Source organism: Eumetopias jubatus, unplaced genomic scaffold (assembly GCF_037043125.1).
Source record: "Eumetopias jubatus isolate StellerSeaLion01/CBP00866 unplaced genomic scaffold, mEumJub1_p1.0 scaffold_2, whole genome shotgun sequence".
In the NCBI taxonomy this organism is placed as follows: domain Eukaryota; kingdom Metazoa; phylum Chordata; class Mammalia; order Carnivora; family Otariidae; genus Eumetopias; species Eumetopias jubatus.
In genome coordinates this window covers 104,815,056-104,830,513 of record NW_028274808.1, presented here as the reverse complement: position 1 = coordinate 104,830,513, position 15,458 = coordinate 104,815,056, and the positions used below count along the sequence as shown (strand labels likewise).

Sequence of the window (15,458 nt, the reverse complement as noted above, 5' to 3'; positions counted from 1 at the left end):
GGTGAATATAGTTAATAATACTATATTTCATATCTAAAAGTTGCTGAGAGTAGATCTTAAAAGTTCTCAACACAAGAAAAAATTTTTTCTATGTGAATTTATGTAAGGTGATGGGTGTTAATCACACTTATTGTGGTGATCATTTCACAATGTATACAAGTATTGAATCATGTTGTACACCTGAAACTAATATTATGTTATATGTTCATTATACCTCAATTTTTTTAAATGCTGAAGCTAAAAAATAAAAATAATAAAATTTTTTTAAAATGTCATTTTTTTTAAAAAGTTGAGAAACTGATCTCTTTCAAATTGAGGTTTATCTAAGTTATGCAAATGAAGTCATTTGTAGAATTTCACATATCTCTATCAACACCAATAAATATGGTACTATTTAACTGAAAGCACTCACTGCACCCTGCACACTGTCCTGGTTTGAACTGTGAGGTCATTAGGGTAGGCCCTAATCCACTATGACTGATGTCCCTATAAAAAGGGACGATTTGGACACTGAGATACACAGAGGGAAGACTATGTGAAGAGGCACAGGGAGAAGCTGGCCATCTATAAGACAAGGAGAGGGGCGCCTGGGTGGCTCAGTCGTTAAGCATCTGCCTTTGGCTCAGGTCATGATCTCAGGGTCCTAGGATGGAGCCCCATGTCGGGCTCCCTGCTCTGCGGGAAGCCTGCTTCTCCCTCTCCCACTCCCCCTGCTTGTGTTCCCTCTCTCGCTGTGTCTCTGTCAAATGAATAAATAAAATCTTTAAAAAAATAAATAAATAAGACAAGGAGAGAGGCCTAGAACAGACCCTTCCCTCGCAGCCCTCAGAAGGAACCAAACCTGATGGCTCCTTGGTTTTGGACTCCAGAAATGTAAGACAACATATACCTGTTGTTAAGCCATCCACTGTGTAGTGCTTTGTTACAGCAGCCTAAGCAAAAACTAATACCCTTCAGATTACGTAGTTACTAGAAGGGTCTCCAGCTTCAGGGCCCCTGAGATTTACTGATGAGGATTTAGGGAAGACCATGAAGCAAGCTGAAATCAGCCGAACTAAGGAGGTGAAATAAGCAGCTAAAGAACAAAATATCATTTCTGCTTAAACCAAAATATGAAATTACTAGATTGGCATTTGTTTACTGACAGAAAATACTACTGGCAACATGGGCATGTCCTACTTTGATTCTTCTGATCTATTTTTATACTTTTCCATCCTTCTTTGTTATCCCCCGAGTTGTTGGCTCTTTAATTTCTGTCCCTGTCATACTGACTTTGTGGGGCAGGCATCATAGTAGAATCAATAAAGCAAAGTCAAAATCAACAGATGTTTATGGAGTGCCTACTCTATGCACTGCTTACATTAGCTAAAAAACTTGGGGTTTTAGCCATGGCACAAAACACAGTATACTTGAAACTTTACATTTCTTATTAATGTATCTGAAAGTTTGCAGTTTTTTTTAAAAGGAATAATGTAGAAAAGTGATTCTCAAACTTAAAAACCCAAAAAAAGGTGAAATTCTTTTCTTAAAGTTCTTAATTTTTACGTTTTTGGATGTTTGGTCCAAAATTAAGAAAACATGAGCACATGGAATGAGAGCTCCACATTCCATTCTAGGCATTTTATGGGCAGTTTTTCATATACCATAAAAATAAAAACGATAAAGTGTTTTTAAAGCCTCAGTTGCATGCTTTGTATAAATAATGCATGCAGTATTTCTAAACCTAGTTTTAGCCCTTCATTTTACAAAATCGTTGGATTTTCAATGCTTGAAGGGAAAATTGGATGACACTATAGGATGATATTCTATTAACACCACCTTACTGTTTAAGTTCTTTTTGTTATGGTAGCAATAATATACCTGTTTTATTTCTAAAATCTTAAATATAAAATGCTTGGGAAAACTAAATAGTACTATGAGTATATAGTATCTTAAATTATATATAATTTAATTATATATTTCAAACTTGGACCTCCAGTAGAGTGTTATTTTAATTTTCCTGTAACATTGATTTAATACTTTATTCTAGAAAATAATATTTTTCTAGAAGATAAAATTTAGCTTAAGGTAAAGTCAAAATTTTATACTGTAAAATTGGGTAAAAGACCATCTCCCTGCGAATGAAATCTCTCTAGGATTTAATACTCTGAAATTTAGAATTGGTGCAATATTGGGGCACCTGGCTGGCTCTTTCGGAAGAGCGTGCAACTCTTGATCTGGGGGTCATGAGTTCGAGCCCCATGTTGGGTGTAGAGATAAAAAAAAGCAATTAGTGCAATATTAAAATGTGAAATCCACACACTTACCATCCCACAAATTTCCCCCAATTCACATAGGTATTAACTGCATTCTTACTAGAATTACTTTTATTGAATTAGAATATTGTTTTTGAGCCTTCCATTTACCACACACCCAAATATAAAAAGTGTCTATTTTACACTTTTTATATTTGTATATATTTGTATATATATTTACAAAATATTGTAAAATTACAATAATTTTACAATTATTAATTTTGAGGACTTCAATTCACATCTAAAGTTAAGGTCCACAAGTTACCTTTCAAATACTTGAAAACAGTAATAGTCTAATAGCTCATTACTACCGTGCCAAAGAAGTAAAAAATCAATTGTTTTTAAAATGCTGTTTTTTATATTACTATTCCATGATTTCCTTCTCTAAGCTTCTGTTTTAAATATGCACTTTAAATATGCACTGTTTTAAAAATCCCACTTTTTGATAAGTGGGAAAGTAACGATCTCTTTGGATGAATCGGTGGTAATATGATTCTATTCCAAAAGTATATCTGGCTCAGACATAACGTTCTTCGGACAAATGAATAGTTAATAGACGTATTACTGAAATTAGGACCAAAGACACATAATAACGATCACGTTTTATTAATAATTATCATCCTCAGCTTTTTAAATTTTTAAAATATATTATCTAGAATCCTAGAATTAAAGATTTGCAAGGGAACTGGAAAAATCAGTTGCCTGACCATATGCATACATGTAACCACACAGGCCTTCAGAGAACTCCGATTATAATATTTTGTATAGTATTTAGAGTACTGATCATCACCCGGAGTACTGATGCAGTGTGCCTGAGCAGATCACTTCATGATCCAAACACCTGCCATCTGGGGCCAAGGGTCATGTCTAGCAAACAGGTTCTATCTCCCCCAGCCACATACAGTCACTCATCACATAATCCTGGGAGGATCAGAAATTCCCCAGAAGAAGAAAGGAACAAAAAAGGAGGACAAATGAAAAGCAAAATTGAAAGTATGACCTGTAAGGAGTGGAGTAAAATGTTGTATTTCTACTTGGTACAATGCTAGATTAGTGCAGTGAGTCACCATGATCTCACAGGTTAGAGTACAATGAGGAATCAATTTAAGTATACAATACAGTTAATACTGTGGGATTCAACAAGTTTTGTTATTTTATAATGTGAAGATTAAAGCTTCACAGTCTCAAAACAGGATGATCCAAAAGGGGTTGATACAACTCTGAGGGTGCAAAGTAAAGACCACTTGTGATTATTTTAACATCTATTCACCAAAAAAACTATGTGTTTAGATATATAATGGAGCTGTGGTAGTCTTGGCAAGTCTTTTTAATATCTCTCTCTATATTTTTCATTCATAATTATTCTGCCATCCTCAAAAGATGTAAGATGTTAACAACAGTCAGATGTTAAGTCGGTCAAGGACATGTAGTTGCTCTCTGCTCACAAAAGGACCTTTACCCACAAATATTTCCAGACTGTTAGATGAGCTAGTTACCTTTTATCTGACTACCAATCTAACGAAATTTGGAATGGGGGAATAGTAAAGGACACAGATGGGTTTCTAGAGTAACAGGGTATCTTAGAAAGACGAATGGGTTATTTACTCCAATAAATCCTTTTAGGAACCCACTGAGAAACCTGAAAGATCTAGCTTAGTACAGAGCAATAAAGGCTGGTGACCAATGACTGACAAGGCCTCGGGACTAAAGAAGAAATAAATGATGGGGGATAGGAGAGAGAGAGCTATTGTTCTGTTGCAATTTGTGAAAATCCTGTCCCAAACTGGTCATTAGAATTCAAGGTGAATGAGAATCAGAACAGGTGACCAACGAGGGGAGGAATGGACACTGTAGCGTCTTTATTCCACCTTTCAGATACATGTGATTATAAAGATTTTTAGTGAGAAACTTAGGCTTCTAGGTAAAGAACAATAACCTGAGGAAGACAAATTTTATAACATTGGTGGAAAGACTGAAAAGTTTTAGAGCATTATAGAAAATTAACTAAAAAAAAAAGCCAAGGCTAAGAAATGCTTCCCATTCCAGACCAGTGGATAGAGGTGCAGTGGCTACTGAATTATGGATACTCCAATCCTCACCCAGAGATAGTCTGTATCCATTGCCACCAGGGTAGCAGGTGATACCAACATCTTCCCGATGGCTGCAGTCATGCCTTCCCCACTGCCTCCGGGAGCACTGAACGAAACTGGATTCCTTTCCCGAGCAGCTGACGTCATCCAACCATATGGGCCCTGTGCTTTCTTCAAAGTGGTTTGCAGGGGATTGTTTGCCGTATCTGTGGCAATAAAATGAACACCATGCATAGAACTGCTGTCTCTTGTTCCAAGGAACCACAAATCATAAAACAAACAACCTAATTAAACATCATGACTCCAGAGGATAAGTGTTTCTTCTTTCTCTTATCTGAAGGACACAGTCCCAGGGCGCCTGGGTGGCTCAGTGGGTTAAGCGTCTGCCTTAGACTCAGGTCATGATCTCAGGGTCCTGGGATCCAGCCCTGCATTGAGCTCCCTGCTCAGCGGGAAGCCTGCTTCTCCCTCTCCCTCTGCCCCTCCCCCTGCTCGTTCTCTCTCTCTTTCAAATAAATAAATCTAAAAAATATAAATAAAACTCTGAAGGACACAGTTCTAAGAGCTGTGTTTACCCCATCACACATTTCGATCATCTTAACAATTTTCGATTGATTCAACAGGTACCTAAGGGATAATTAATCCTTTTTCCCCATTCATTCTTGCGTTTTGGCTACAATTTAACTCACCAACCAGAGAGAATTCCTGATAATGGAAATAACACCATGAACCATAAAATTAGAACAGTTTTCTTGTACCGGCCTCTCAAGAGCCACCTGAGCTCATCTGATTTCATCAGCCTCTCTAGACCTCTTTGGTATCACCCCTTCCAAAATAAAAACTGTATATTAGTTCAGTGAGTCCTCAAGCACTACACCCAAACCATGATGAGACTTGGATTTCAGCCCACTAAAATCAGAATAATGGTGATGCTCTTTGCTTTTCACAAGGTTACATAAATCTGATTTTTAAAATTTTTATAAATTATATTTGAGTTCTAATTGACTTTATTTGTAACAATGCTCTACAAAAAAATATAATTAATATATACATTGTGGAAATAGGAAAGATCTGCAAAATAAAAAGTTGGTAACTAAGTCACAGTCTGTACTTTCATTCATGCTTCCCCCAATTTTGTTTTTTTCTTCTGTAAAACCCAAACCTCCAGAAATCACTAAGCAAAAAATTATTTAAGGTGTCTTTCAGTTCTAAGAGTCTAAGTAATTAAACTCTTACTCATAAAATTTTATAACAGTCACTTCCTTTACTGAATGTTTTTATTATTTCTGTATAAAGAATATGAAGATATCTTTCTTTCTGGCATGAATTTTCCCAGTTACTTTCCTGTGTGCTTATTTATTACATTTATTTAAGAAAATGAACATTTTAATAAATTAAAACAGTACAACTTTTAATTATTCTAAGATTTCCATTTTGCTGACTAATCAAATCTTAGCAAGAAAAAAATTATCCTAAACCTCATATTGCTACCACTTTGAACTTACACCATTTTTCTACAAAATGCATCAATCTGATTACTCTCTGTCCATATCAACTATATAACAGATAACAAGAGGTCATTTTACTTTGGGATTTCATTTGTAAAAAGAAACCCAGAGTTCACCCCTTCCTCAGTTCAAAACGGTACTGTTTTAGAAATTCCTCTGTAAAGCAAAAAGTAAATGTGGTCCATGCCTATTCTACCTTCTAACACAATCATTTAGAACTTTTAACAAATATTAGTGAGAACATTTTTAGAACCATTAAGTTCTGATACTCTGTATATACAAGAAAAACTGAATATATTTGTGAAACAAAATCAATAAAATATGGAGAAAAACTATCACTCCATTGTTTTTATTAATAAGGAAATTATGAATATAGTAACTAATAGTATTTATGAATCTTTCTAAATCTGTGAAAACGGAATACAGTTCTCAGGCCTAACAGATTCACTGAAAGATGAAATAGCATTTATTAAGTAATTCTTATTAATTAAATATTAGTATCTCTTTGGCTGGCATGTCACACCCCTTGACACAATAATTATAACTGCACTGCCCACGAAAATCCAAAATATTAGGCAATAACATGTATTTATATCTTCATGATATCATTGTTTATAACAGGAAAAATTAAACTAACCTAAATATTAAGTAAATTATGGTATGAACATTCAATGGACATTATGTTGTCTTTAAAAATTAGGGGCGCCTGGGTGGCTCAGTCATTAAGCGTCTGCCTTGGGCTCAGGTCATGATCCCAGGGTCCTGGGATCGAGCCCCACATCGGGCCCCTGCTCCATGGGAAGCCTGCTTCTTCCTCTCCCACTCCTCCTGCTTGTGTTCCCTCTCTCACTGTGTCTCTCTCTCTGTCAAATAAATAAATAAAATCTTAAAAAAAAATTATGACTAGTAATATAAAGGTAAGAAATATGGATAGAAAAAGTACATACTCACTATTAAAGCTGTTACTAAATTATACACACAAGGTATAATGATAATAGTATAAGAATGGGAAAATTATGGATAGTTCTTAATTTTTATTTTCCAAACTCTAATATTTTATACTACTTTTACAAATTTAAAAATACGTTTAAACATGATCATACCTAGTTTGGATGAAAGTATAGTTTTAAGGTTTAGTGGATATCTGCAATTAGTTCTATCTCAAGCATGGAATAATTTTGCCAATTTTTTCAAGCTTGAGACAATTAATTCAAGCATGACTGAGAAATATGAAAAAACAAGAAAGAATGGGCATTCAATGAGGGCTTCATTCAAATAGTAGCTAAAAGGCATCATTTGCGGTTCCTTCAACCAACTGAGGTCTTTACTCTGGAATGCAGTATGTGTGTGACACGAAATACACGGCCCAAAGTGTGATACGAGCTTTTATGAGTCAGGTCAAGGGTGAGTTCGAAAGGTCATCTCATGACAAGAAGGCCGTTTTTCTCAAGTAAAAGTGATAATTATCATCACATCTGAGAAAGGGAATAATGTAATACCAAAGCATTTGACACCGGACTTCCCTGCAATTTTAGACACAATGATGTCAGAACTAACATCTAATAGAAGTGATGCGTCAGAATAAGACGAGCATTCAAAGCATACGGTCTTACTTGAATAGACACAAAGAAACCTAAAAGTCATCCCCTGGCTCTAACCAATTACTCAAGAAGAAGGGTGGTGACAGGAAAGGTAATGAGATAAATAACAAGATACGGATATTCATCATCATAGAAAATGTTATTTTTTTTATTGGGGTTTTTTTGTTCTTCCATATATAGAGAGGTGAATAAGTAGGTAGGTAGACAGAGGTAGACAGATGACAGAGAACATGTATTGTTAGTATTATAGAAATTACAAGTAAGGGTTACAAAAGGAGAATTTTAAAAATATAATTTGGCATTTAGCTGCCTCATATCAACGGGCCTTACTTAAATCCCAGCTGTCGGCAAACCACATATGTATTCAGCTCAGTCCAGCCATCATCACAGACAGTCCCCCACTGTCCCCGGTGATACACCTCCAGGCGGCCCTCATGGCCGCCTTTACCACCTCCAAGTCTGATGACCCCATCTGTGGTAAGAAGGAGACACAGGGACTAAGCAAATCAATGATCGAAAACAGGGAGAACAACATTTTAACTTCACTAGAATTATCACCCCTTCAGGTCTCTCTCTAGGCTCTTTGTTAAACTTATTTTGGGACAGTGCTCAATGATCTGAGGTCATTGGATTGTTTCTGAAGTATGACATAACACATATCTGTCCTAACAAACTATTATTTTCTTCTTATTTGTGCTCCTATTTCCCGAGTCGAAAAATGTATTCTGATATAATTCCAAAGTAGTTATTTAGATTTCTCCAGATTAAACAAATATTTGGGAAATTTCTTATAGCTTCAATCTTGGTAAGTATGAGAAATACTAGTCATTTACATTTAAAAAATAAGAAAACAGTAATTTGGAAATAGTTCAAAATTTTAACTGCAAATGAAAAAATACTAAAATACGAAGACAGAGAAAGCTATTCTGGTTAAAGTGTGATCTATGATGTCAATGCACTTATTATTACTTAGGCATTCATAAATTATAAAAGCTAGAGTACATGTCTCACTTTTGTTCTTTTATTGACAATACAGATCTGAATTTGAAGGTTATGAGTTCAATGAATAATTAATTCCCATAGAACCCTGTTAAGAGCTTCTAAGCAGATATACAATAAATTTATCCCCCAACAAGTGGATTTAAAAGCCTTTCCCATGCAAAATAATACAAACATCCCCAAATGAAACATATAAATAATCCTGGGTAAAGGTCTTACTTTCATGATTCTCCGGGATCTTGAAAGTAAATGGTCTCTTAGCAACACAATCACTTCTTAATATAAGACTTTATAGTCTGCAAAACCCTGGTACACATTTTACCTCATTTGACCATCACAGTAACACTACAAGACTTTACTCATTTGAAAGAGGAGGAAATGGAGACCCAAGAAGATGATGTGCTCTGGTTTAAAATCTGGCATAAATTTTATATTTCTCTTGTATATAAACGTGTTATTCTGCTAATAAATAAAAACAACATCATGTATAGAACTATGTAAATAAAAAGGCATAACTTCAGCATTTCGTGGGCCCTCTGAAGTTTTTATTTTGATTTTTTAAGGAGAGATTAAAACCCCCAACTTTTTTCTTTAAGTTCTTTTTACCATAGAAACAATGCGTTTGTGATGACCTGACTTCTCGTCTGCCCTTTTCCCTCTTCTTCCCACAAAACGTGTAAGTACATACACACACACTCATTTGTACTCAGACATGCCCTTCTTATAACATATGAGACATATCCGGACAAGCGTGCTACAAATTGGAATAGTCAGAGAATTGACCACAGCCAAGTTAACTTGGTTCCTTTACTAGTGTGCTTTAACCAACAGTCCCATCAATACAGTTTCACTAGCTATAAACACATTCTGAGAGTCAAGGCAGGTCAATAAATAAATGGACTTAAGTATATACCTAATAATGTGAAATTTATCATTGCACACTGATTTTGATTATTGGGCACTATATATTACAAAAAAATTATATGTTCTAAAACATATTTATATGTTTTAACATTTTTACATGTTATAAAAAAAGTGAAAAATTCAGAAATATTTATGAACAAGGACATACCATGTTGATATACAATTTGTGTCAGTTGTTTGGTTTTTGTTTTTTGTGCGTTGTTTTGTTTTTAGTTTTATTTGCAAGATTTACTGGCATGCTCACTTAGTTATATTACCTAATTGAGGAGAAGCGAAGGTAAGCCCAGATGGTGCCGGCAAGGGTTGGTAGATTAATGGGGTGAAACTCCTACCTGTTAGAGGGGTACAGGACACTCCAGCATCTTCTTTATGGTCACAGTTATGCTCTCCCCAGGAACTCTTTGGACATTGCTCAATAGAAAGCTCATTCCCGGTGCAGCGTACCTCATCCAACATTACTGGCCCAGAGCCTTCCCCAAAATACGCCTGATTCCATGCCTTGGCAATGCCACTGAACAAAGATAAGAATTCTGGATTAGACACCAAAAATTCATCTGACATAATTTCTTTTGCCCCAGGAAACATATAACTATGATTAATCCATACTTCCCCTGACCAATTCACACCACAGGTCATACGTGACTTGCTCTACTCCTTTCTTGTTCCTTTGTTTGTTGCTCTTTCTATTTTTGGCCATCACAAATGTTTTAGACTGCAAGTTACCCCCCAATACTCACTCTCCTTTTCTTCGTTAGTAACGGAACCTCGGATTTTTAGGAGGGCAATGGCTATCCTGAGTAAAGACCCCATTTTCCAGCCTCTTCTCCTTCCAGATGACTAAGTTTGTTTGTTTTAAAATATACATTACATAAAATTTACCATTGTAACCATTTTTAAGTGTACAGTTCAGTGGCACTAAGGACCTCCTCATTATTGTACAACCATCACCACCACCCATCTCCAGAACTCTTTCGTCATCCCGAACTGAAACTCTGTACCCATTTGAGATGACTAAGTTTTGAACACAGATATTTAGGTAGAAGTGTTGTCATGTATCACCTCCAGGAAGTATCCTTGTCCCAGATCCTCCTGCCTGCTGACTGCAAGGCAGAGGTGATGGCCAGAGCTTGAGAAGCTGTACTAGTCCATGAGGTGCCATACTAAGAATGAGAGAACGACCACCAAGAAAAAGCCTGGGCCCTGATGATTGTGGAACCACTAGACTAGCCTGGAGCTGGGTCCCTCTGGTCTCTTGAGAGACAAATACACTGTCATCTTATTTAAGCCACTGTTACTTCCAGTTCTCTGCCACTCAGAGCCAAACATATTTCTAACTAAAACATCTCTCCACTCAAATGTATGTGTACTAAATGTACTTTGCCCACAAGTCAAAGTGGTCCCCCATTCTAGAACCCCAGATTTCAGTGAAGAAGATCACAATTGACTGTCAAAATAATTAATAACTTCAGAAATTGCCATGTCGACCTCTTTTAGCCTTTTAATTTTTAGAGTAGAGCATTCATATTTTTGGTTTGTTTTACAATGATGCTTCCCATTCAATATTCAATAATATTCCCCATTATTTTAGTTGCCCTTTTTTTCATAACTTTATAACTACCTTGAGAATTTACAACCAAAATATATCGAAGGGAAAAAAAAGTTTGCTAACTGATTATAATACTCGAGCGATGGCCAAGTCTTGGATAATCAACTTCCTGGTTAAAGAAGAACTTGTTTGACTAATTTTACTAGATACTATAGAAGTTTCTTTTAAGAGAACACACGTCTAAAACAAGTCCCAAAACATTTGAAAGTTAAACCCTTTAACCATTAAAGCAAATACTTGTTCCATTATCACCTGACCCACTTTCTGTTTAAAATTCAGAGTTTGCACGAGCAAGGATAAAGGAATGTTTATAGGAGGAGGTGTGAAGCAGGGAGGAAAAGAAAGAGTAGCTTATGCAGGATATTTTGTCGGAGTTAAAATTTTTAAATTCAGAATCCTCACACTTGAATCACTATCTGATATCTGTCATACAGGGAACTCTGAGAAGTCTGCCCCAACAAATATTAAGGATTAATATCTAGTGCTAATCAGACAAATGTGAAAGAAAAAAATATCCTAACACAGACGATATTATCAAATAATTTTGTGAGTGAATTTGTTTTACTAGGGGAAACATGACAGGAAACATGACAGCCATTTCCACTCTTCCAGAAAGAAGGAATCAATGCTCAATAGTAGGATTTTTTAAATGAAGTTTCCAGTTGTTTCAATGTGTATCTGTGTCCCCACAGAAGAGTGTAACGGACATATATAAGTATTCATATATTACTGATCATGTCAAAAAGCTTATTCTTTCCAAGCAGAATCTTTGAGGAAGAATAGTAGTTGTGGAAACTGGCCCTCGGGCTCAAATCTGGGCTCCATCTTTAACAAGTGAAACTGCCCTGGGGAAGTTACAAAAACCTTCCAGGCATAAAATGTTTCTTTTGCGCATAGGGATGATAACCACTCCCTTGCAGGGTTGTAAGAATTAAACGGATGCAAAGTAACCCTCCTGGCACTCTCAAGAGCTTCCCCCTCACAGCTGATGAACGGCATATTTTTCACTGCTAAGCAATTGATCTAAAAACCATTTGGTATTTAGTTTAAACAACACAGTTTTTGTTCTCCCCGCTCCCCAAGTCAGGGGAATGGTGGGAAAGGGAGAATCAATGAAAAATCTCAACATTTTCTGGATTTAAGGTTGTAAATGTGTTTTATTCATTTATTTATTTTAAAATCATTTTTAAAAGAATATACTTATGGGAGTTTGTAGCTTATAAGACAGCGGACAAATCTGTATTATTTTTTATTAAGGATTACAAGATGATGGCCCAAAAGATCATTAAGCTATGACTTACATCACTCAACTTGGTATTCCCGTGGTAGGGACACAGATCCTCAGAGGCCAACAATTTCAAGCGTTTTAGTGCACATAGGCATTTTATCAAAAACAACTGTAATAGCCAAAACAATTTTTTTTCTAAAGACAGCATATATGCTCCCAGAAAAATATATTCTATACCAAAATGGTCTTGCAATGGTAGTCTATAAGGCTGTGAATAAATTATCCTGTTTTAAGTTGCCCCTAGTAGAATAAATATCCCCTTCCAGAAGACAATATTTTCATACAACATTCAGACTAAACTGAACAGGGGAACAGTGTGATACCCACTGGAAATAAAACTTTCAAGTCATGTATCGATTGTGACTTAGTCCCGGAATTTGGAAGCCTGAATAACTGAACTGTACTGTGCTATTTTACTAAGTTTGGTTCAAACAAGAAGGGAAGTGCTTGGAGTTGCCTTCCTGAGACCTGCTGCACCTTTGTGAAAAGGGAGAATCCAGGATGGGAGCAAAGAAGCCCTTGCTGGCAGCTCCTGAGCAGAGATCAGCGAACTACAGCCCAAGGGATAAATTCAGCATACCACCTGTTTTTATATGGGTCCATGCACTACGAGGGGCTTTTACACTTTATAAATGGTAGGGAAAAGAAATCAAATCAAGAATGTAATTTTTGACATGGGAAAATCCTATGAAATTCAAATTTCACTGTCCAGAAATAAGGTTTGATTGGAACAAAGCCTCACTTATTCCCAACTTAGTGTCTGTGGCTGCTTTTGCACCACAAAGGCACAGCTGAGTAGTTGCAAAGTCCAAAGTACTTACTATCTGGCCCTTCACAGAAAAAGTTTGGTGACCCTTGCTCTAAAGGAAAGAGATTCAAGAAAGCAAATATGGAAGCTGATTTAGAGAACACTGAAAGTTGCAGAACAGATGAGAGGGAGACACGGTGACCGATACAGGTCATGGAGAAGCCAGGAAGGAAAGCTTTGGAGGAAGGCCAATTAACAGCCTTCTTGGATCTTTGCCCTGGGATAAATGCCAGGAAAGAAAAAGACCCTACGGAAGAACTTTTCAGTGGGTACAATTCACTGAGCCAGGATTAGGTGGTATAAGGAATACAGAAGAAGATAAAATTTGATCCCAAACTCATAAGAGAAACAAAAAGGAAATTCCAGAGGGTTTAAAGATCTAAATATTGAAAGGAAGAAAGGAAGAAAGAGAAAGAAAGAAAGAAAGAGAGAGAGAGAGAGAGAGAGAGAGAGAGAGAGAGAAAGAAAGAAAGAAAGAAAGAAAGAAAGAAAGAAAGAAAGAGAAGGAAGGAAGAGAAGGAAGGAAGGAAGGAAGGAAGGAAGGAAGGAAGGAAGGAAGGAAGGAAGGAAGGAAAGAAAGAAAGAAAGAAAGAAAGAAAGAAAGAAAGAAAGAAAGAAAGAAAGAAAGAAAGAAAAAGAAAGGAGAGGGAGAGAGGGAGAGAGAGAAAGAAGGAAGGAAGGGAGGGTGAGTATGGGAAGAAGGGAGGGCTAAGAAGTGTTGGAATAAAATAAAGAACATAGTATAAGAATAACACCACCTTGGGACAAAGAGGATTTCCTGAGATAAGAAACCCAGAAGTCAGAAAAACTGAAAAAGTTTAATTTAACCACATATAAATTTAAACTACTGTATAGCAAAATACACCATAATCAGAGTCAAAAGGCAACCAACAGGCAGGAAGAAATATTTGTAATATGTAACAGCAATCAAAGAAGAAAAAACTCATAGAAATTAATAATAGTAACATTATAATTACATTATAATGAGACAAAACAACAAACATTAAAAAAAATAGGGGCATGGAGAAGATGAGGCTATTCACAGAAGAAATATTGATGGACACTGAACATATAAGATGCTAAATGTTACAACAGTCAACACAGTAAGAATGCATTCTTAGCTAACACATTTTTAGAGATTTAAAAGATTAGTATCATTTTTTTGTACAATATTTAGGTTAAAAATTTACAAACTAAAGGTCAGGCACTGGTCTACCAGGTTTATGTGTATTAACTCACTTAATCCTCCCTACAACCCAATATTATGATCCCCAATTTACAGAAGAGGAAACTGAGGCCCAGAAGTTAGATAATTTGCCCAGCGTTACACCATCACTGCTGGTGAAGCTTGTCTGGCCACAGAGCTGACTCCGAAACACTTTGCTATCTTACAGCCTCCTGGGGCATTTTCAGTGGGGTACCTATGGCACCTCAAAAACAGTCTATCAGCATTTTCTCCCTACAGTGAACTTTTATCTCTTGAATCCTCTATTTCTTTCAGCTCTATATTTGTATTTATTCTTATTAACACCTGGATATTTTGCAAATAGTATAACATGAAAGAAAAAAAATTCTACACTGGGAACCATAAATCTCAAGATTCTGGTTCTTGGGGCTCCTGGGTGGCTCAGTCGATTAAGCGTCTGACTCTTGATCTCATCTTGATCTCAGATCAGGTCTTGATCTCAGGATTGTGAGTTCAAGCCCCTCACTGGGCTCCATGCTCAGCATGGAGCCTACTTTAAAAAAAAAAAGGGATTTTGGTTCTCACTTAACAGTATGACTTTAGGGCTTTGGGTAATCTTAGAGGGCCTCATTTCCTCTTCTGTTACACAAGGTCCCCAGGTTGTCCTTATGGTAAAATCTATAAAATACAAAAAAATTAATGAACAGTAAAATAAAAAAGCAAAGAAGTACTTTTTAAAAGCAATCTGTACCAGATTTTTATTGACTACTCCATAAAATGGTTTTGTATGATAATTTTATAGCCAAAAAAAAACCTAAGAAAGATGTGTTCACAATTTTTAAATTTCTATGTAAATTATGGCATATCCACACAATAAAATATGATGTCATAGTTCTAAACTATGCTTTTAAGAGTTCTGAAAGACATGGGAAATGTCTTCACTTTAACTGCACAAAAGAAACTCCACCTGGAATGCAAGCTGGTGCAGCCACTCTGGAAAACAATATGGAGGTTCCTCAAAAGTTGAAAATAGGTCTACTATACAACCCAGCAATTACACGACTGTTTTTACCCCAAAGATACAAATGTAGGGATCCGAAGGGGTACATGCACCCCGATGTTTATAGCAACAATGTCCACCATAGCCAAACTGT

The 15,458-nt window shown here is 36.2% G+C and overlaps 1 protein-coding gene across 4 annotated transcripts in view; it reads right to left on the bottom strand.

Annotated features, from left to right (window-relative positions):
* PRSS12 (serine protease 12) overlaps positions 1-15,458 on the bottom strand; it is a 70,776-nt gene that overhangs the window by 28,375 nt on the left and 26,943 nt on the right. For all 4 annotated transcript variants that reach the window (XM_028087397.2, XM_088021063.1, XM_088021061.1 and 1 more), the window contains 3 exons: positions 9,749-9,927; positions 7,824-7,965; positions 4,394-4,590 (listed from right to left, as the gene is read on the bottom strand). In XM_028087397.2, the coding sequence (XP_027943198.2) occupies positions 4,394-4,590; positions 7,824-7,965; positions 9,749-9,927 (518 nt within the window). The remainder of the gene's footprint in view (positions 1-4,393; positions 4,591-7,823; positions 7,966-9,748; positions 9,928-15,458) is intronic.